Here is a 23218-nt window from a genome sequence, read left to right on the forward strand (position 1 = left end):
TCTTGTTTTTTAGTCAGTTTTGTTTTTTGTATATTATTTATTTGTTTTTCTTATTATAAGTTATTTATTTCACTCAAGTTTCAAATTTATGTTAATAACATCTTAACATTAAAATACTAACTGGTTGGAGGTGGCACATGCCTTTATCCCAGGAGGTGGAGGCAGGTAGAATTCTGTGAGTTCGAGGCCAGCCTGGCCTACACAGTGAGTTCCAGAACAGCCAGGGCTACACAGAGAGACCTATCTTGCAAAACTAAAAAACAAAAACAAAAACAAATTCTTGGCTCTGTTTGTAGTTATGCCCCCTTTTTCTTTATAAAACTGTTTATATATGACTTCACTTGGTTTTTCTTAGGATCATTCCAAAATTTCATCTGTTCTGTTCTAGAAAAGCAATATTAAAATACAGAAATGTTTCCTGTTTTATCCCTTGCATTTTGCATTATTAGCAACTGTGGTCAGTGGCCTCTAGCCAAAGGCCACCGGAGAAACACTGAGTGAGTTGTGTTTGTTATTTCAGCACCATGGAAGAATGCTCTCAGTAGGGAATGGCAGGCAGAGATAGGTGGTCAAACCTGTTAAACCTGTTAAAGTTTACCAGGTGGATTTGGAGAGTTTAAGGAAGTGGGACTTGCCTGAGGATTGGAAACTGGAGAAAGTAGAGGGATTCTGTAACTTGGCATTCTTTTAAAGAGAGTTATGCATACTTTTAACTGAAATGTTCCTCCCCCCACCCCCAGGTACTCTATACCGAACTGAATCCTCAGCTTTAATTTTAACGATCACATACCAATTATATTTAATCACGGCATGTAGAATAGTAGTACTTTGATATATTTAATATAACATGTAGTTGTCAAATCAGGGTAATTAGTATTTCTAACTCCGCAAATATTATCATTTTTATGTTAGGGCCCTTTAAACCATTCTCCTGTAGTTATTTCAAAATATGTAATTAATTGTGAGATAGAATTTCGCTACTATCCTATGACAATAGAACTACTTCATCCTCTCTGAGTGTATTTTGGGACACACGGTCCATCCTTGTACTGCTCTGTAGCAGGAATCTTAAAAGTTCTTATTAATAAAATCAAACCCGAGGCGAGTTATTGGGGTCCATGCTGGTAGATCAGAGAGACGGAACAAACCATAGCTATCTCACCTTACCAGTTCCTCAGCTGGTCCTGTTTCCTCAGACTGGAAGCCTCTGAGTCCTCATCCAGAATGAATCTCAGCTGTACTGTGTTGCTCCATAGCCTGAAAGCTTAACCAGCCAAAATCTTAACCAGCCAAATGCCTCTAGTTTCTGGTCCTCACGCCTTATATATCTTTCTGCTGTCTACCACCACTCCCTGGGATTAAAGGCTGGCTTTCTGGGATTAAAGGCGTGTCACCATGCTTGGCTATTTCCAATGTGGCCTTGAACTCACAGAGATCCAGAGGGATTTCTGTCTCTGGAATACTAGGATTAAAGGTGTGTGCTATCACTGACTAACTAGTGGCTTGTCTGTTCTCTGACCCTAGGTAAGTTTATTAAGGTACACAATATTTTGGTGAAGACAATACCACCACATCTCCTCTCTTTTTGTCTAAAATTAAAAAAGCTTATAACTAATACAAGAAAAACTATCCAATAAGTATATGCAATATACAGTCAAGATTACATTAACAATGTCTAGTCCATTAACATTTGACAGATTCAGATAAAAAACTCCATTATATATATTAACAATGTCCAGTCCAGTAACATCTGATAAACTCAGACCAAAAATTTTTCATTACTTATCTTATTTAAAAAAAAGTAGTTTCTTTTTAAAAGTAGATTCCATAATCTCCCTTTTTATCTTATCATAGCCATATTCTCTCTTTTTTCTTTTCATAATACATTCAGTAGTCTACCTTTTGTCATTTTTATATCTTCCCCTTTTTCTTCAGTGTAGATTCAATGATCTACCTATTTATCCTATTATTTCTTTATCTTTTTTCTCAGAGTAGATTCGATGATCTATCTCATATCTATATTCTCTTTTTCTTTTTGCTTTCTAGGGGTGAAGATATCTTTAGGGAACCTTGAAAGGAAAATTTTTGGGTTAATCATTAAGTCCTGTATCATTTGTCCAGTCTCTGCATAATTGGAAAGTTCAGGGCTTGTTTCAAGTCCTTGTTCAAGTTGTCTGTCAGGCTGGATCATCTCAATTAGTCCTCTCGAAATTGTTCTGACCAGTTTGTAGTCCAAAGTCGATTTTTCCATGGTGTTAATCGACTTAATGGCTTTATCATAGTCCATGTGTAATCATCATTGTAGGATCCTGTCATCTTTTTGAAGATTTCAAAGTCACTGTTAGGCATGGTCATGGTTTCCTGCAGACTTTTTTTTTTTTTTTTTTTTTTTTTTGCCTCCTCTGTGGTTTGGAGCAATCACAGTCTGATAAATGTCTGTCTCTTGGAACCATGAACATTCTTCCCTAGAACAGAAAATCTTCACAATAATTTCTCCCCACCATTTGTCTTGCCAAACTTTTCCAAACTGACCTTTGCCGCTTTCTTGTAACACGATGGTCCTGGCAATTCTTCTCTGAAACAGCAGCAGTAAATCCTTCGTCCCAGGTAGCAGCATCACCGCAGTCACCAACATGATGAGAAGGAGCTGGCAATGTGGAGCAGTAGCCACTGCTTCCATGGTCCCACCACTGTTTGTGACTCAGTCTGGGCCAAAGCTTCTCCCAAGCCTCCTAGGCCGGCCTCAAACTCCGGATCCTACTGCCTCTGCCTCCTTCAGCAAATCCAACCGGTGTGTGCCACCACAACCGCCTGAGTGTAGCTTGGGCCTGAGCTGGGGCTCACAAGGCCACAGGCAAACAGCTTTTTCATGAATTTGTAACACGAACGTTGGGCGCCAGATGTAGCAGGAATCTTAAAAGTTCTTATTAATAAAATCAAACCCGAGGCGAGTTATTGGGGTCCATGCTGGTAGATCAGAGAGACGGAACAAACCATAGCTATCTCACCTTACCAGTTCCTCAGCTGGTCCTGTTTCCTCAGACTGGAAGCCTCTGAGTCCTCATCCAGAATGAATCTCAGCTGTACTGTGTTGCTCCATAGCCTGAAAGCTTAACCAGCCAAAATCTTAACCAGCCAAATGCCTCTAGTTTCTGGTCCTCACGCCTTATATATCTTTCTGCTGTCTACCACCACTCCCTGGGATTAAAGGCTGGCTTTCTGGGATTAAAGGCGTGTCACCATGCTTGGCTATTTCCAATGTGGCCTTGAACTCACAGAGATCCAGAGGGATTTCTGTCTCTGGAATACTAGGATTAAAGGTGTGTGCTATCACTGACTAACTAGTGGCTTGTCTGTTCTCTGACCCTAGGTAAGTTTATTAAGGTACACAATATTTTGGTGAAGACAATACCACCACACTGCTCTCTCTCTCATATCCCCTTCTTAAACTCTACTGACCCCGTTGTAGTCCGTATTTCTGTGTACTCAACTCACTTGGCTTCCACAGATGAGTGAGTGAAAGCATGTGTCATTCACCCTTACACCTGATTGATTTTATCTGACGTAATGCCTTCTAGTTATATCTGCAGTGCCATAAATGATAAGGTTTTGTGAATGGAACATTCACATTGTGAATGGAATATTCCAATGTGCATATATGCCACACTTATTCTTCCAGTCATCAATTGATGAATACTACAGCTGATGCCATATCTTGGGCTATTATAAATAGTACTCAAGTCAATATGGGCATGCACATATCTCTTTGATAGGCTTATGTCATTTCTTTTGGATATATAACCTTGTGGGGGGATTGCAGGGCAACATGGTAGTTTTGTTTTCAACTTTTATAGAAACCTTTGTACCATTTTCCATCAGTGTGCTAATTTGCATTTCTCTCTTCTGCAACAACCTGCATGGCATTTGGACTGACCCGACTTGGGTAATGGGAAATAATGAATGAAGAAATGACACACGCATACAGAAAAACTGAGATCAGCTGGGCAGTGAGCTCTGATGGAGATGCAATAGCAGCCTGAAAGCTCAGAACATTGATTACATATCACTGACCAAGGATCCGGTTTATTATATACACCTGAATGAGGAGGTGGGTTAGCTAACCTTGGTAGCAGGTCTGTGTAGGTGGCAGTGCTGGGCTGCAGTCATGAAAGCTGTAGTTGATACTTTCTGCATATACAGTCAGTATCTGTCTTTGGACTAGGGGGAAGGCCTTGCCATTGCATTGGGGTCCTTCATGTGGCCATGTTCATGTCAACAATCCACATTCACTTGGGACTTCATCCACCCCCAGCAAACAGCAATTTGTAAGGGTGTCCCTGTCTCTGCATCCTTGCCAGCATGTTCTATTTTTATCTGGTTATAGATTCTAACAGGTATGAGACACTATGTCATTGTGGTTTTGATCTACAACATTGTTGGTGGTTACTGGTGTGAGCTACTATTATCTTATCCACATAGAGAGCAAGCAGCCTAGAATGAGGACAAATTACATTTGCAACAGTTGTTTGTATTAGTCAGGAGAGAAGAGAGTTGATGTTTAATGCTTGAGCAACATTATGATGTATGAGTTTCTCTCATGTTATTATGATCTTTGAGTGACCTTGTCTGACTCTGGTATGATGAGATAATATCCCATTGCACAGTAATTGTGAGTTCCAGGCTACCTCTCATGAAAGAGTTTTGGGTTGGGTATAGACTAGTTCCTGGCATCCAGGTTAAGTATTACAAATTTTTAAATGTCTTATTCCTAAAGTGACAATAAAAACAGTTATCAAGTAGGAATTAAAGTTACAAACTTTAAGTCTACTTATTTAGTCTTTAACTCCATCAAAGACCCCAGAAGGGTTTAATGTTACCTAACAACAGAGACATCTGCCTGCCTGGACAGTCACTCAAAGTTCTTCTGTAATGTTGGGGCATCCAATTTTGCCCTACAGGCCTAGTATACCTGACAGACATTTCTAAGAAGCAGGGAATTTTGAAGGACTGTCCTACCTTGTCTTGGCAAAGTTTGTCAGTCACTTTTTTGTGTGTCCTGCTGGTCCACATTGTCAGCATATTGTCAGCAGTCGAGGCAAGTGCAGTTTCTTGCCCAAATGGCTAGATTTTGCCATAAAGAAAGCAGACTCCATATGGAGGTTCTTCAATGCCTATCATCTTCTCTGATATAAATTGGTACTGCCAGGAGCAGACGTCTCACTGTCAAGAAAAGCTTTGTGTTACTAAAACATTTTAAATGCCATATTCTGTAGATCTTTGAAGTGTTTGAAGACCATCTATCTATCTATCCAAATATATCTGTTCTTAATTATACATTATATTATTAAATGAGCTGTATAAGTACAATACCCCCAAAAAATAGTAGAAACATACATACAGTATAAAAATAACTTTACATTTGTATAAATAAACCAAAATCTATACCAATGTAAAATATTTTGAAAAATTAATAGTTGTTTGTTTGGACTAACATAGATTCAATAATCTACCCTTTTCCTTTACCCTATCATTCTTATATCATATACCCCTTTTTTTCTTTTAAAAAGAGATTTTTGAATTTAACTCTTTTGTTTAGTACCCACCCACCCCCTTTTTTTACTAAGACCAATAACAATTTGTAACCAACACCCCCTTAAATGATAATAAACATCCATAACACATCTTTTGGGAATGTGGGTATCATTCTCTAGACTATTTCCTGTTGTTTGGGAGCATTGGCATCTTTGAGGGATCCTGAAAAAGTTCAGGATAATGGTTATATCTTGGCTGGAGTAGTTTGTGAGGCTGGACCACTTCAGCTAGCAGCCTTGAAGCTGTTCTGGTACAGAACTCTGAGGAAATTGCAACAGAGGCATTCTTAGAGGCTGGATCACCTGGGCTATTTGTTTGCATTGGTGTCTGGTCCCTTTGCTCGGAAAATACATAAACTTTTAAAGGTAACACACATATCTGCATTAGTACAAGTATAGACTGTGTGTCTATTAAAAAAGATGAATTTTTATGTTTGAGCAGGTAAAAATATATATCATATATTTCTGTAGTTTTTCTAGTTTTATTTTTTTATGTTTGTAGTCAGGATTTTTAGGGGGGTTTCCTCCATCAAACCTGATCACCTTTAACCTGGAATGAATCCATAGCCTCTCATTTCCTGTGGAATAAAAGCATAACCTCTCTCCCAAAGCAACACACCTTTTGACTTCCATTTTGAAGTCAAGATATTTTTAAAATATATATGTTGGTTTAATATAGCGACTTTCATAATCCAGTGTCTCTTAGAAGCCAAAAAAATTTAAAGACAACACAGTAACATACAGGATCCAGACTCTCTGTGTATTTTTCATCTTTCTGTGGCTTTTTTCTTTTATATTATTTTACTTCCTTTTTAAGGATTTTACTATTATTTTAAAGATATACACATATATATTTTTATGACTGTCTATACTATTTTTTTAAACAAACTGTTATTTATTTATTTAGAGGTTTTTTTTGGGGGGGGTCTGGATCTGTCTTTACTGAGCAGCTGTAACCTTTTCTGTGTGCATGAGCAAAACCTCAATCCACCATGAAGCATGCTGGTAGAGCTTGTGCTAGCAACTCAAGCCTGCAGGCAGCAGCTGGGAGATGCCTCTGTATCACTACCATATATAAGATTGTGGGAACCCACCATGTGGTTTAGCTCATGTCCTGCTGGCAGTTGCCAGGAGACACATCTCTGGCTGTGCCCGGCATGAGAGACACAAGACCAGGAAGTCTCATTTGGCATCATTTTTGAGTGTTTAGAATACTTTTTAAGCTTTCTCAAGTCTTATATGGATGTAGGTGCTGGACATTTTGGGTGCCATTTGTAGGCAGAGTTTCTCTGTGTCTTGGTAGCTACTCTCAAATAACCATTCAGTGGCTTATTATTAATTATAAATGCTTGGCCAATAGCTCAGGCTGGTTACTAGTGAACTCTTACATTTTAAATTAACCTATATTTCTTATCTACCCTCTGCCACATGGTTGTGCTTTTCAACATGGCACGTTTATATTGTTTCTCTTTGCATCTCTCAAGACTCTCCTTAGATCTTACCATCTGGGGATATAACTAATGAAAATGAGGACATAGAGACAGAGCCACCAAAAATGTGCCAGAGTGGACATAGCAGCTTTTTCTGTAATAGCTCAAAATTGGAAATAACCCAATCATTTATCAAAAACAGAATAAGTACACTGTGATGCCTTCATTCAAAGAGATGTGCTGCATAAGAATGAGAAAAATATAAGACAGAAGCAAGATTTTGCACATTTTGTAGAATTTCAAAATTATATCAAAGATACACAGGGTCATAGGTTCAATACTCTGCACAGCAACAAAGCAAAACCAACAAACAGATAAAATAATCTACATGGTAGAAGTTGAGAATGATGTTTATTCATGAGGAAGATATTGACTGGAAGAGAACAAGGGTGCTGGAGAAAAATATGCATCTTAATTTCACTGGTGTTCATATGGAATTCTCTATAGATAAGTTGTGGAAATACATAATAAAGATTTACTTCCCTGAGAGGAACTTATCACTTAGAAAACAGCAACAGCAACACACAGCAACAATAAAAACAATCAACAGTGAAAGAAGTACAGTCAAGCTGACTATGAAACACCTGTGTTTTTTGATTCACCCTTCACAGGTACAAAACTCTTCTCAGTTTTGCCTGGAGCTCAAACCAGCAGCATTTAGCATAGCACTGAGTGTCATTTCTGGGTTATACTAAGAAAATCTTTGGTAGGATGGCCTCTATGCTTAGCAACTTTATGGCTATGTTAATTCCCCCAGAAAACTTGCAAAGCACATACTAAATGAGACATGGACTTTAATGGCTTGAGTTCCTGGTTTGTGGAAGAGAACCAGAAAGTTCCATAATGAATGTTGTTTTTGAGTTAGATGCATGATGTATTTTGAGATGTCCTTGTTATGTTAACCTGTCTGGGTAGATGACTGGAGAAGTGTTCCTGAATAAATTAATTTAGAGCCATCCTTATAGTCATATCCAAAATCAGTTCCAAATGGATCAAGAAATATACATAAATAATGCCATAAAAATGGGTAAAACAGGTTAGTGACTGATTAGTGAATAAAGTCTTTTCCACAACATAAAAAAAATCAAAAGGAAAAAGTCTAATAAGTCTAAATATAAAAACTGAAATTTCCCCAGGTAAAACTTTATAAATAAAATTAAAACACAAATAACTGTGAGAGTAATATATGAACCAAAGATTAATCTTTACCAGCATTTTATCATGATAATATTTACCTGTACAACAAAGTTGAAGTATGTAAAAACATTTGGAGAAAAACTAATTTGTATTATTAACTGATTATATGTTTTTTTCACATATATATATTCTTATGTCTTTATCATTTGTGAATCCACTATTTCATGTATTTCCAGGTAAACTGTCAATATTAATGTGCTTATCTCCTGTTGTACAGGATTGTCTTCCCAGCTGTGCCCCACTTACACAAGATTATCCCAGCTAGGCTTGCTGGCTGTTGATGTTCCTTCATGGAGGGAGGTGTCCGAGGGAGTCATGGAACCCTCACTGAAGTATCTATACACCCCTCCTCTCCAGTTATATCTAATTTTATGTAGCCTCAGGGAGGGGGTAGAGTATATAGATGGGGAAGGTTCCATGCAGGAAGGTATTAGGATGTCATCATCTGTGCTGGGTACAAACTTTCCGGTGTGGCTGCTGTACAGCTGTTTGTGCTCCTGCATGTAACCCTTTACCCATTACTCTTGTAAATAATTCTAATAGACTCATGGGTTCCCTGAATGACCTTTGGTGAACTCATACCAGGATTTGCTATTGGGACTTTAGAAGGAGGGGGTAGTTTCAGAGACCTGAACAGTCTGGAGAAGAGGATGAGTGTACTCCACATCCACTCCTAGGTTGAAGATGGAGCAGACAAGAACTTGAATCTGACCCTCTGGTTCACAGGTCTGAGTCTACTTTTGGTACCAATATTTGACATTTGCTTAATGATAACCATGCTTACTGGAGTGAGGTAGGATCTTCCTATAACTTTGATTTGTAATTGCCCAATATTAAGAGCATTTTCTTGATGTATTTATTTATTATTTGTACTTCTTTTGAGAAGGGTCTGTTCAAGTCATTTGCCTATTCATTGATTAGACAATTTGTTTGCTTGGTGTTTACATTTTGGTTATTTGTGTTTTTGATAGCAATCCCTTGTCAGGTAAGTAGCTGACAGAGCTGATTCTCCCATGCCAGAGGCTGTCTTTTTCACTCTGAGAATTACTCCCTTGGCAGTGCAGAAGGGCTGGGGTTTGATGCCATCCCTTTGTCCATTCTTGCTGTTATGTCTTGACCTACTATACTCCTATTCTGAAGTCCTTGCCTATGCCTACACTTTAGAGTATTTTTTTCTAACACTTTCAAAGTTTCAGGTCTTACATTAAGGTCTTTGATCCATTGTGAGTCGTTTTTACCCAGGTTGTATTAGAGATCCAGCTTCCTTCTTCTTCTTCTTCTCCTTCTTCTTCTTCTTCTTCTTCTTCTTCTTCTTCTTCTTCTTCTTCTTCTTCTTCTTCTTCTTCTTCTTCTTCTTCCTTCTTCTTCTTCTTTTCTCCTCCTCCTCCTTCTTTTTCATTATTATTATTATTATCATCATTATTATTTTGCTTGCTTGTTTGTTTTGATTTTTGAGACAAGGTTTCTCTGTGTAGCTCTGGCATCCTGGAACTTGCTTTGTAGAGCCAGCCTCGAACTCAGAGATCTGCCTGTTTTTGCCTCCCAAGTGTTGGCATTAAAGGCATGGGCCACAATGCCCAGTGTGGTAGTTTGAATGTAATTGGCCCCTATAATCTCATAGGGAACAACACTATTAGGAGGTGTGGCTTTGTTGGAGTGGGTGTGGCCTTGTTGGAGGAAGTGTGTCACTGTAGGGGTGGATTTTGAGGTTTCCTATGCTCAGGATACCACTCAGTGTCTCAGTCGACTTCCTGTTGACTGCAAGATGTAGATCTCTCAGCTACTCCACCAGCACCATGTCTGCCTGCATGCCACCATGCTCCCTACCATGATGATAATGGACTGAACCTCTCTGAGTCTGTAAACTGCCACCTGTAACACGAATCTTAAAGGGTCTTATTAAATAAAAAATTTGGAGCCAGAAATTGGGGTTAAAGCCTGAGATATCAGAGGAATAGGAAAAGCCACAGCTAACCTCACCTCACCAACTCTGCAGCTTCCAAAGGTACCTAACCTGCTTCCCGTATACCCACACCCATGTGCCTTTCTGTTCTGCTATCACATTTGCTCTCTCCGTCCAGTTACATCACTTCCTCTTCCTGCCCAGCTCTGTCACTTCCTGTCTGTCTGTACAGACCTCCAGACCTCTATGGTTAACTAGTGTTGGAATTTAAGGCGTGTGCCACCATGCCTGGCTTTATTCCCAGTGTGCCCTTGAACTCACAGAGATCCAGACCGATCCCTGCCTCCTGAGTGATAGGACTAAAGGCGTGTGCTACCATTGCCTGACCTCTATGTCTAATATAATGGCTGGCTTTTCCCTCTGATCCTCAGATAAATTTTATTGGGGGACACAGATAAAATATCACCACAGCCACCTCAATTTAAATGTTTTCCTTTATAGGAGTTGCTGTGGTCATGGTGTCCCTTCACAGCAATAGAAACCCCAAGACACCCAGCATGGCTTCATTCTCTCACTCTCAGAACACTCAGGTTTCCCAGAACAAATCAGTGCAAATAAGAGAAATGAGGGAAAATCAATGCCGAGAACAACCGTAAAACCAAACCAAGTCAAACAACAAAGAAAACATCAAAATGAGAAATAATGTGACTCCAGCCAATATGTCTTCCTGGCTCAGTGTGGATTCCCCCAGCTCCCCAGCGATGTTCGCAGTAACTTATTCTTCAGGTGGGATGGCCACAGCTATCCTCTGGCATGCAAAGAAGGTAGACAGTGATGCGCTGGGCTGTTGGCCCTGTGTGTTCAGTCTGTCTCCTCTGCTGGATTGAATTCCTAGGCTTTTCCATCCAGCTGAGGAGAACCCTCTCCAGCCCACATCTGGAGATGTCCCCTTGTCGCCAGCTCCCCTGTTGACTTCCCTTTTAGAAGCTGCTACTGGGTAAAACAATCTAGACTTGTTTTCTAATGAGAAGACGTACTCATCCCGAGTTCCCACCTTTTACCCGAGTTCAGACTGTTCCTCCACGGCAGATGGACGCCCGCGGGCCTCCCTGCCATGAACAGCTCATGGTCGACACTCTCCCACAAACTATATTCAGTTCTGTGGGTTAGAGTTTATGTCCTCTCCCTCCTCCTGTGTCTCCAGTGCTTCTCGACAAGGAGTATGGTATGGGTTTTAGAGCTGTAAAAGTGCCAGGCCTTCTACTGGCTAAGCAGGAGGACTGTATCTAAAATCTTCTCTCAGCATGGTCCTCCATCCTGCTGCAGTCAGGGAGGGAGTGGGGAAGCATAAGGGTAGGTACCGTCTCTGTCTCTAGGATCTGCCTGTCATGACTCAGGTTTCACACCTGAAACCATTTCTTCAAAGTGCTGGCTGAGATGTCGGTGGTTTGTGAGCTGAAGTTACCGGAGGAGAGGAGGGCCGCACCCACACATTAAATACTCTGGAAGGCCTATGGACAGAAGTTCAATGATTTGGAATGTTGGAATGTTGCAGGTCCAGAGTCAAATTCTCTTGCGCCATTTTAGTCCCACCCCCTCCAAAGGTGAGGAGGAAATGAAGTCCTGACTAAACTTGTACTGCTGACATTGTAATGGCCACGGTGAGAACCCCAATGTCGCCACCGGGCTTCGGTGGCGCACACCTTTAATCCCAGCACTCAGGAGGCAGAGCCAGGTGGATCTCTGTGAGTGTGAGGCCAGCCTGGTCTACAGAGCAAGTTTAGGACAGGCTCCAAAGCTACGCAGAGAAACTGTCTCAAAACAAACAAACAAACAAAACCAATGTCTCAGGCCCAAGGAAATGGCTAAGCCTTTCCTGGGTGAGGTCCAGAGTGATAGAAAAACTTTCCTTAGGTCTGAGTATGAATGTTGACAGTGTGTGCTGAAAATGTCTACCATATCTTTCTCACTGTGGATGTTTATACCCTGAAGACTGCTGCCCAATAGAAACTGCTCCTACCAAGACTAGCTAACCCTACCTCCTTGTTCTGCATATAACAAACAAGCTGAGCTTCCAGGTACTGAGGCTTCTCATGAGATCCCAGCTTTTCTGTCTGTGTGTCCGTATATCTGTGTCTGTCCCTTCTCCATCCCCTGGCTGACCTAGTTAGATCAGACCCTGAAGCTGTGCAGAGCACAGTGCCTAGATGTTATTTATTGCCTATCTCTGCGTGTGAGGCCTACCATCGTGTGACTGGTAAATCCTATTGGAAGGTACAGACAGCTAGCTTCCACTCCTAAAATCTTAGCGTCTGGGACCTGTAACAGAGGTTTTCATGGCTCACTGTTACTGAGCTACCTGATGCAGCCCTCCAGTGCTTTGGCAAAGTGGCTTGCTGATAGCTTTCTCTGTTCTTTTATTGCAAACCTTTCATGAAACTGTTACTACATTCAGACATGAGGCTTGGGATAACCTAAATCTGTAGCTCTGGTCCACAGACACTCACGTTTGTTTCTGGAATAAACCGTCTCTCATTCCCACTAAGGTGAGAGCCATGATCTGTTTTTGTTTGATTTTGCACTGACGGTGGAGCTTCTCACGACTTTCCATTTGTCTTCTGCAGCCTGGCCAGGCAGGAGGGCTCTACTCCATGCTCTAACTGGTGTTCTGCTGTTTCCTTTATAAACTCAAGCCCAATCTGTCTGGCTTTCCCTGGCGTCTCACTGTACCCTGTTCATTCTCCCCCCCTCCCCCCCCCCCCCCACACTTTTCCTTTGCAGGAATGTCACCTTGCCCTGGAGCTGCTCATCAGATGCTCTACTGCAGACTCCAGAAACGCAGCAGAGTTCGGGGGAAGTGGGTGGGTGGCTCCGTTACCTCTTCAGCTTCTTTCAAATGGGTATTTATTTCCGCAGTTGAGAATCTGTGTTTCCAACTGGAAAATGATGCCTTTTAAGGAGCATTTCACAGTGCCTGGAGAAGTTTTTTGTTTGTCACAAGTACGGGAAGTGCCCTATCTGAAGCAGAGGACTTGGATGCAAAGGACACCCTCCTTCCCACAAAGCAGTGAGCTATTATCTCTCACACTCAAGGCATCCACAGTGCTAAGGATCGGGGTGGGGGGGTGAGGGGTGGGTGGGGGGGTGGTTCAGTTGGTAGAGTGCTTGCTTGCTTAGCACCACAGGGAGCTGGGTTTCATCCTCAGCACTGGAAACAATGCCATAAGCAATTAGGAGGCAGAGGCAGCTGGAGAATCAGATCAAGCTCATTCTTGGCTATACAAACTGGAGGCCAGCCTGGAATGCATGAGAGCCTGAGTCATAAATAGTGAAAAAAAATACTAAGGTTGGTTGAGATGTTTTAGAAAAATACTAGATAGTACAAACAAAACGAAACAAAAACCAACAACAACAAAAAATGTCTTGTCTCCCTCCTGCCTCTTATTCTGAGACAGGATCTTTCTATTAGTCCAACCTGAGAATCTGAGATGACATCTAGAATGCTTAATTGGCAGTTTGAATATTGATCCTTTTAAGCTTTTTGAAAGATGTCTATGGCTGATTCTTATATCCGTATCTTTTTGTTCAAACAAAATTTGCCTTTTTCTGAAGATAGTCCTCCAGTTTTCCCTGTGGTGTTTTCTTACTAGAAATGTTTCTTAGATATCAGCTTCCTCCTTTTTTTTTTTTTTTTTTTTTTTTTTTTTTTTTGGTTTTCCGAGACAGGGTTTCTCTGCGTAGTTTTGTGCCTTTCCTGGAGTTCACTTGGTAGCCCAGGCTGGCCTCGAACTCACAGAGATCCGCCTGGCTCTGCCTCCCGAGTGCTGGGATTAAAGGCGTGCGCCACCACCGCCCGGCTTTCTCCATGCTTTTAAGTAGCAATACATACATAAGTAGGATACATACTTTGGACAGTTTGCATTCTAAGTACTTTTCATGCATTAATTTATGCCTTATGAAATATTAGTTTCATTTTGTAGGCTAAACTAAGGTTATAAAGAGGTAAGAGCTCATGCATGCTCATCGGGCTAGTAAGTTTTCTAGCTGGGACACAATCCTAAAGAGGTTCCCAACTCTTCTCAGGTGGTGCTAGCCAAATCAGCCCTCAGAGGTCTATCCTGCACTACCCACATCAGTTCTGAGAAGTCTATCCTGTACTATCCCTGTCAGCCCTGAGAGATCTACCCTATACTGCCCACACCAGCTCTTGATTTCTACCCTGCACTAACCACATCAGCCTTGAAAAGTCTGACCTAAGTTTGTGTCTTTCTTTGCTCCTGAAAATAATTATTGCAGTATGCACCAGACTGCAGAGTTAACCTCTGAATAACCCGGCCAAATCTACTGCTGCCTTGAGAAAGCACATGGCTGAAAGTTAGCCATTTGCTTTATGCCCTTCAGGTAAGGGTCAACTTTTCTGCACAAAAAAAAAAAAAAGTCCTTTTCAAACTTCATTTAATGTGAAAAAAAAAAAAAACAAAAACCACTTTCCAATCTTAAAATGTGTACACAAATGAGGGCAGATCATTGAGATTAAGTTTTACCACCTACTCTAATATAGTCTCTTGTACTTGAATTTACCCAAGTATTTGTTCTTTGAGAATTCCCGATAAGACATGTTTTCATCATATCCACCCTCCACATGTCTCTTTCCAGTTTCTCTAGAATTTACCCAAACAACTGTCACTGAGTGTTTGGGCACCATAGGACAGGGTGGGAGATACCTTTTAAAATGTATATATAATATAAGCTCCAGGAAGTCCTCACCAACCCCACAGCGATAGACCTAACCTGTGTATAGTAACATCTTCATACATAATTACATTGCAAAACAGATTTATTTTCATCCATGAGAACCAGGAAGATAAAAAGGAAAGCATTCTTCAGGCAAGTGGAAATGACAGACTTTAAATTACTGACTGTAGGACCTGCAATAAAAAGTTGCTCCGATTTGCTTCCACTCAGTTATCTTCTTGGCAGTTTCCATGTCAGGGGGTGGGGACAGGCGTGTTTCCTCTTCCTCCTCCTCCTCCTTTTCCTCCTACATCTGAGCCTGCTCATCACCTCCCATGTCCTCCTGCCCATCACCTCCCATGTCCTCCTGCTCATCACCTCCCATGTCCTCCTGCCCATCACCTCCCATGTCCTCCTGCCCATCACCTCCCATCTCCTCCTGCTCATCACCTCCCATCTCCTCCTGCTCATCACCTCCCATCTCCTCCTGCTCATCACCTCCCATCTCCTCCTGCTCATCACCTCCCATCTCCTCCTGCTCATCACCTCCCATCTCCTCCTGCTCATCACCTCCCATCTCCTCCTGCTCATCACCTCCCATCTCCTCCTGCTCATCACCTCCCATCTCCTCCTGCTCATCACCTCCCATCTCCTTCTGCTCATCACCTCCCATCTCCTTCTGCTCATCACCTCCCATCTCCTTCTGCTCATCACCTCCCATCTCCTTCTGCTCATCACCTCCCATCTCCTTCTGCTCATCACCTCCCATCTCCTTTTGCTCATCACCTCCCATCTCCTTCTGCTCATCACCTCCCATCTCCTTCTGCTCATCACCTCCCATCTCCTTCTGCTCATCACCTCCCATCTCCTTCTGCTCATCACCTCCCATCTCCTTCTGCTCATCACCTCCCATCTCCTGCTCATCACCTCCCATCTCCTGCTCATCACCTCCCATCTCCTGCTCATCACCTCCCATCTCCTGCTCATCACCTCCCATCTCCTGCTCATCACCTCCCATCTCCTGCTCATCACCTCCCATCTCCTCCTGCTCATCATCTCCCTTCTCCTGATGAGCTTCTCCCTTCTCCTGATGCTCTTCTCGCTTCTCCTGATGCTTTTCTCCCTTCTCCTGATGCTCTTCTCTCTTCTCCTGATGCTTTTTTTTCTTCTCCTGCTCTTGCTTCTTCTGCTCAGCAATTCCATTTGCCAAATATTTTTCAGTATTCATCTGTTTAGTTACTAACGGTCTCACAAATTTTAATGTCTACATAAATAAATAGAAAAGGACTCTCATTAAAGACCATATCTACATTGAGAGGCAGTTGACCCAAATCTTAGCCCATGAACCAGCAGTGGCCAGACCATAGCAGAAACATATCCCCAAGCTCTATCAGACCCACTAAACCAATACCTGCACATTTAAAGGGACCAGGAGATTCATATGCATATTGGAGGTCCCAAAGAACAGATCAAAGACATTAAAAACCTCTAGGTAGACACAAGCACCCACTTGGAATGAGTGATGAAAAATATCAAATGTGTAGATCACTTTGGGAACAAGGCTCTATTATTGTCAGGCTTTTCAATCCTGTTTGCTTGCATCTCATGGAGATTGACTGGATATCCAGAACCCATTTTCAAAGACTTAGTGCTCGGACACCAGGCTCAGCTATTTACCCCCCCTTAGAACCCCTTGGTTGAGTGCATTGTCTAACTGAGGCAGAGAACTTTTGTACTACAACATTTTTTTCTTTTGACTTCTTGAGATGCTATGGGCTTAGTGACAGAGAAGGCTCACTTTGAGCCAGATTGTTTACCAACTGTTAGGAAGGGATCCCAGAGAGTATCAGAACCAGTTTGCTGCTTACATCGGTATCTCCAGTATTAAAGGCCGTGGAATACAGACTTCGCAGGACCTCAGTTAATTCTTTTTCCATACATAGAACAGTTGTTAAACAGTCAATACATCTCTGGTGATCTAGTTGAGGTCTCTGTTGGAAATGAACAGGTAATCAATTTCCTATGTCAAGGTAATTTCTATGTATGATGAGGACTAGGTTTATGAGTAAGAAGGCTTTCAAACTTTGTATAGCATAGTGGAGTCAGCTGAAAGTCTTAACGACTGACACCTGGTCTACCTGCAGTCATCTTGATTAATTGATATGGACCTCAGGACTGTAAAAAGATCCTTAGCAAATTTAGTTGCTGCATAGCAAGGGTACTAAGGGCAAAGAACACAGGTTAATAATTATTCCACTGGCTTTGAAATTCTATAATGGTTTGATTTTGTTATGTACTTCCTTAATAAAAATGTATCTAAAATAACATTATACCTGAATTTTCTGTAAACTGAAAAGGATGCTAACCTCTCCAGGGAGAGCTCATGAGAGCCCTGCCTCTAAGCTCTTTCAGAGCATTGGAACCATCTGAGGAGTTTGTTAAGACACAGCTTCTTGGCCTCACTCACAATCAGATTCCTTGGGCCAGGGTCATGAATTTGCATATCTCACCATCCTCATATGGGGCTGAGGCTGGTAGTGCAGAGAGCTGTGTAGCTGACTCATTGAGAAAAGCCAGACAGATTTGTTGTGGCCAAGTTTTAGCCCTGAAGATATTGACTTACGTTCAGTTACTAAGAACATGAATAAATGCCAGGCAGTGGTCATGCACACCTTTAATCACAGCACTCTTCGAGGCAGAGGCAGGTGGATCTCTGTGAGTTCAAGGCTAGCCTGGTCTACAAAGTGAGTTCCAGAACAGCCAGGGCTGTTACACAGGGAAACCCTGTCTCCAAAAACCAAAAAGAACATGAATAAAGGGGGCTGGAGAGCTGACTCGGTGCTTAACAGCACTGGTTGCTCTTCCAGAGGACCTGGGTTCAATTCCCAGCACCCACGTGGCAGCTGAAAAATGTCTGTTACTCCAGTTTCAGGGAATCTGACACCCTCACACCAATGTACATAAAATAAAATTAAATAAATTAAAAAAGAGAAATGTTAAAAAAAATGAATAAACTAACTAGAAAGCTTAAGTAGCAAGCAGTTATATTTTGGATCTAGTAAAAATCCCCAATAGAAATTATCATAATAGAATTAGTCACCTGAATATCCGGAAGGCAGACTTTATTACCTCTACTTATGATGTATCTCATGGATTCTTTTGCATGATACCATTTCACTGCAGGCTGGTCCTGAATGTATGCTGCAACACCGGCCACTGCCACATCATCCATATAATAACCACTCTAGGATTGAGGTGAGAATTTGGGGGAAGAGATGGAAATAGGAAATGTTAAATTTTCAGGTAGGAACCTCATGAAAATAGTTGACTATCTCAGTGGTCATCTAGAAAAGGTCTTTGGTTGCTCCTGGGTGGCTAGTTTGTCCTTTGAATTTCAGAACTTTCTGTTTTCCCAACTCAGGCTGCCCCAAAAAGCAGCCACCCAGACTAGTCCCTAATCTTTCTACAATGCAGCTTTTCTTTGGATCAGACATGTTAACACACACACTACCAGTTTCATCCATTAACTGTGTAGGTCTCTGACATAAGCCTGGCACAGATTTACTAAAAAGTTAAGAGCAGATTTATCATACTAATACAAACATTATTAACGGTGAGTATGAAATTGCATTTAGGTATAAAATTGTTTATTCTGCCACCATTGGTTATTGCCCAAATAATTTTGGGAACTCAACTGAAGAATTGTGTTCTCCTTCTCATAGCATGTAGTTTGCTATCACAGTTATAAATCAGCAGTCTCATTATTGAACCATGGTCTCACCTAATGTTAGACTGCAAGGTAAGAAGTTAGTAAATGTATCATCACCCAGATCAGAGCAAAGCCCTCCCTCAGAGTTGCCCAAGAGACCTACTAACCAAGAAATAATAAGCATCGCTGAGGTTCATCTGCATGCAGGCGATTTTCTGTATAAAAGGTAAAGACTCTTCAGGAATGACCTCCTTTATTGCCCCTTTCCTCTGTGCCATTTTAGCAATAGGAAATTCCAACCATAAGATGTGTTTCCCACATCACTGGAGAGCCTCTTAAATGCTAAGAGGTGTGGTCACAGCCCACTCCTTGCAATGAGATAAAATCATGACCACCTGAGGCGGCAGCTACTCATCCACCAGCAAAGATATTGTGTCTGGGGTGGGGTGTAAAGACACCAAGTTGAACAGAGAAAAATGGATCAGAAGAAGATGCAGGGATTTGTCTTCTAATTCTCTCAATGGTCAGTCTCTCTTCTCATTTTCTGTTTTAAAATTATTATTGTTAATTAAATTTATTCAGTTATTTTACATCCAGACTACAGTTTCCCCCTCCTCCTCTCTCCTATTCCCTCCTCTCACTCCCTCCCCCTCCTCCCACAATCCACTCCTCCTCTGTTTCTGTTCAGAAAGGGGCAGACCTCCATGGGTGTCAACAAAGCTTGGCATATCAAGTTGAGGTAGGACTAACCTCCTCCCCTTTTATTAAGGCTGGGCAAGGCAACCCAGTATGAGGAATAAGTTCCTGGAAGCCAGTCAAAGCATTAGGGACAGGCTCTGCTTGCTAGGAGTCCCACGGGTAGATCAAGCTACACACAACTGTTACACATATGTAGAGGGCCTAGGTCTGTCCCGTGCAGGCTCCCTAGTTATTGGTCCAGACTCTGTAAGCTCCTATGAGCCCAGGTTAGATGTTTCTGTGGGTTCCCTTGTGATGACCTTGACATTACCACCCCACCCCTACCCCACTTCCATCCCCACCACCGGCTCACACAATCCTTCCCCTCTCTCATTTTCTATTTGAGAAGGCAGGTATATTTCCCGAAGAGTAGTGTGAATTATGTTTAATTTTCAGTTTCTTAAGAAACAATGATGTCATAGCATACTCAAATACATGGGATCTGAGAAGCATGTTGAGAACACATATCTGTTTATAGGAAATACCACAACTCCGTGCCTCCTCGTACATAATTGAGCTTACAATGGAATATGGTGGTGATCTGAAATATCACAATCCTGTTAGCTAGAGGAGTAGTACAGATTTCATTGATAAACTGGCACTTTAAGTCAGCCCTGTAAGCAGAAGGAAGATGGAGAATAGAAGAGAGGCCTTTTAATTGCAGCTGTACGAGGCATACCCAGCTGCACCTACAAGATGAGGCTGTGATTTTCCTATCTCCCAACTGGCATCTTATTGACTCCTTCCTTCCTTCCTTCTTTCCTCTTTTTTTTCCAAAGGTCTCCTGGTGGCTCCATATGAACCTATTTCACTAATCTTACGGCTGATAATGGGGTGCTTGGAGGTATGTTCTGAGTCACTGTTGATGAAAATGTGATGGACATGCAAATAAAGCTTAAACTTCTCCATCTGGGAGACCTTTGAGCTAACCCCTGTCTGCTTGAAGTGAACGGAAATGACAACAGCCCAGGCAGGTACGAGACTGTAATCCAAGCTCTTCTGGAGGTGAGCAGCAAGAATCTTGATGTGTGAGACAGTTTTAAAGAAATAGCAATTGCCTCGAAGTGCATCCGCCTCTTGAGGGAGAACTCATGTTCAGGGAAGGAGCCAGACTTTCAAACGTGGGATGGAGTCAAACAAGGTGGCCTTAAAAAAGAAACAGTCACAAAAAATGTCTTTTGTCGATCATTTTTGTTTCCTGACCCAACACTGCCTTTGTCTCCAGTGGAGTCTGAGATTATTCCTAGCAGAGGAGAAGTGGTTTGAGACAGTGCCTCTCAAACCACAGCTTGAACAGGAATCATCTGGGACTTTTGTTCAAATGCAGAATTGTGATTGGTGGAGCCTGAGGTGCTGCCAGGTCCTTCCTGTGCAGGGACACACCTTGAGGAGAAAGGCTTCCAGAGCATTCCTGAAAAGCGTTCAGTAAAGGTTCTATAGAGCACCTACGACTATAGCTGAAGTTTTTCTATGTCCTGTCCCACCCACAGCTGCTCAGACCCCAAGTAAACACACAGAGGTTTATATTAATTAAAGCTGCTCGGCCATTAGCTCAGGCTAACTATTGACTAGCTCTGACATTTAAACTCAGCCCATTTTTGTTAACCTATATGTCACCATGTGTTCTGTGGCTTTACCTGTGTGTCATTACATGCTGCTCCCTGGATGGCGGGCTGGCATCTCCTGACTCAGCCTTCCTCTTCCCAGAATTCTCCTTGTCTGCTTATCCCGCCTATACTTTCTGCCTGGCTACTGGCCAATCAGCATTTTATTAAACCAGTATACAAAAGCATTATTCCACAGCATATGGCACAGTTAGGAATCTTTGAGTAAGATGGGAAAGGGAGGCATTCTCTAGAGACACTGTGGTGGCTTGACATGTCCAAGTTGTCAGATCCTCCAAGGAAGCATTCTAGAGAGGGCCTTTTGGAATAGCTGGGCTTCGAAGGTCAGAACAGGCCAAAAACATGTTTTTAAAAACTTGCTTTTGTTTCATCATATGAGTATTTGTCTGCATATATGAATGTGTACCATGTGTGTGCCTAACCGGTAGAAGTCAGAAGATCATAAAACTTGACTCACAGTGGTTCAGAGCTGCTGTGTAGGTGCTGGGAACAGAACTGAGGTCCTCTGCAAGAGTAGCAAGTGCTCTTAACCACTGGGCCATCTCCAGCCCCCAGTGATTTTTGCACAGATGATACATGACCCCAGTTCTTCTTCCTCAAACCTTGTGGTTCTTTTTAGATCAGAATTGTGTGAGCAATGGTAACACATTTCTATTATCCAACCTACAAGTTAGTAAATCCGAAATTCATAGATTTGTTTCCTGGAATGGTCTGAGATTGTGGGTATTTCTGGGTGGTTTTAAAGATTCTTTCATGTAAACACTGTACGCAGGCATGAGAAACCCCACCTGGCCAGGGCAGAGTATCCCACTCGTGCAGGGAACCATGTTGGTATGCGGGGCAGATGCAGCAGCAGGTTGGCAGGTGACCCACTCCATGTAGGCATGGTGGCAGGGCGATGGCGGGTGGACATTCACAACCCATAAGCTACATCTGCTCAGAAATGGTTTACTGTAATAGAGAGATGAGAAAAGAAAGGAGAGAAAGAGAGAGGGAAAGAAAGAGAAAAGGGTCAAGGGTCGAGGGGTGCACACCTCGTGGGAGTGGAGAGAGAGAGAGAGAGAGAGAGAGGGAGAGGGAGAGGGAGAGGGAGAGGGAGAGGGAGAGGGAGAGGGAGGGAGAGGGAGAGGGAGGGAGAGGGAGAGGGAGGGAGAGGGAGAGGGAGAAAGGGCTGGAGTTTTTCCTTAAGAAGAGGATTCTATGTCAGGACTCAGGGTGGCCCCAAGGGTTGGATCAGAATATTAACAAACATTCCATGATTCTATTATTCAATCTGGGCCACAATAGAGAACTGAATGTATATTTAAAAACCAGGTTTTATTCTTTTTTTTTTTTTTTTTTTTTTTTTTTTTGGTTTTTTGAGACAAGGTTTCTCTGTGTAGCTTTGCGCCTTTCCTGGAACTCGCTTTGGAGACCAGGCTGGCCTCGAACTCACAGAGATCCGCCTGCCTCTGCCTCCCGAGTGCTGGGATTAAAGGCGTGCGCCACCACCGCCCGGCCTCAGGTTTTATTCTTTTAATTAGATCTTTGAAGTATTTTGAAGTAGTAAATATTTTGCTATCTAAAACTACACACACACACACACACACACACACACACACACACACACACACACACACACAAATGAATGGAAACATATCACATCTTCAGTAATTATTGTACAAATACGGCAGATTTACAATAATTTTTCTTTTATCTTCCAAATCTTCCGCTTAAAACTTTTATTACATTTATTCATTTGTGGTGTGTGTGTATGTGTGTGTATGGATGGACTTATATGTACATGACATGAATATCAGAGGACAACTTATGGGAGTCAGTTCTTTCCTCTACTCTGTGGGTCCCAGGGCTCAAATTAACATCCTCAGGCTTGGCAGTAGGTGGCTTTGCCATTCCCATAACCCTTTCAAATTTTTATAATTATGTTTTAAATTTCCACAATCTTCCTGCCTCCCATCTCAGGTTAGTGCTGGGACTATGGATGCTTGTGCTACTGTGTGTGTAATGGGGTTGAGAACTTGGCATGTCAGGATGCCAAGTTGGTGACCCATAGGGCCATCTCCCCAGCTTTACTTTTTTGTTGTTGTTGTTAATGAGCACATAATTATGGGACATGTGTGATATTTTGATACAGATATGCAGTGAAACATGATTAGATTGTGGACAATTTGACTATAATATGTCACAAAAAGAATCTTCTTTGTTTGAATCTGTCTTGGGTCCTTTGAACT

General features: G+C 42.0%; 1 protein-coding gene across 1 annotated transcript; it reads right to left on the reverse strand.

The window, feature by feature from the left end:
• Positions 1-9526: 9526 nt before the first annotated feature.
• LOC102922665 (ferritin heavy chain B-like) lies at positions 9527-18902 on the reverse strand. The gene is made up of 4 exons (XM_042259661.2): positions 18792-18902; positions 18016-18159; positions 16784-16906; positions 9527-9643 (listed from the first exon to the last, which is right to left on the reverse strand). The coding sequence occupies exons 1-4, from the start codon at positions 18900-18902 to the stop codon at positions 9527-9529; spliced, it is 495 nt and encodes a 164-aa protein (XP_042115595.2).
• Between the last annotated feature and the right edge of the window lie 4316 nt (positions 18903-23218).

This window comes from Peromyscus maniculatus, chromosome 12 (assembly GCF_049852395.1).
Source record: "Peromyscus maniculatus bairdii isolate BWxNUB_F1_BW_parent chromosome 12, HU_Pman_BW_mat_3.1, whole genome shotgun sequence".
NCBI lineage: Eukaryota > Metazoa > Chordata > Mammalia > Rodentia > Cricetidae > Peromyscus > Peromyscus maniculatus.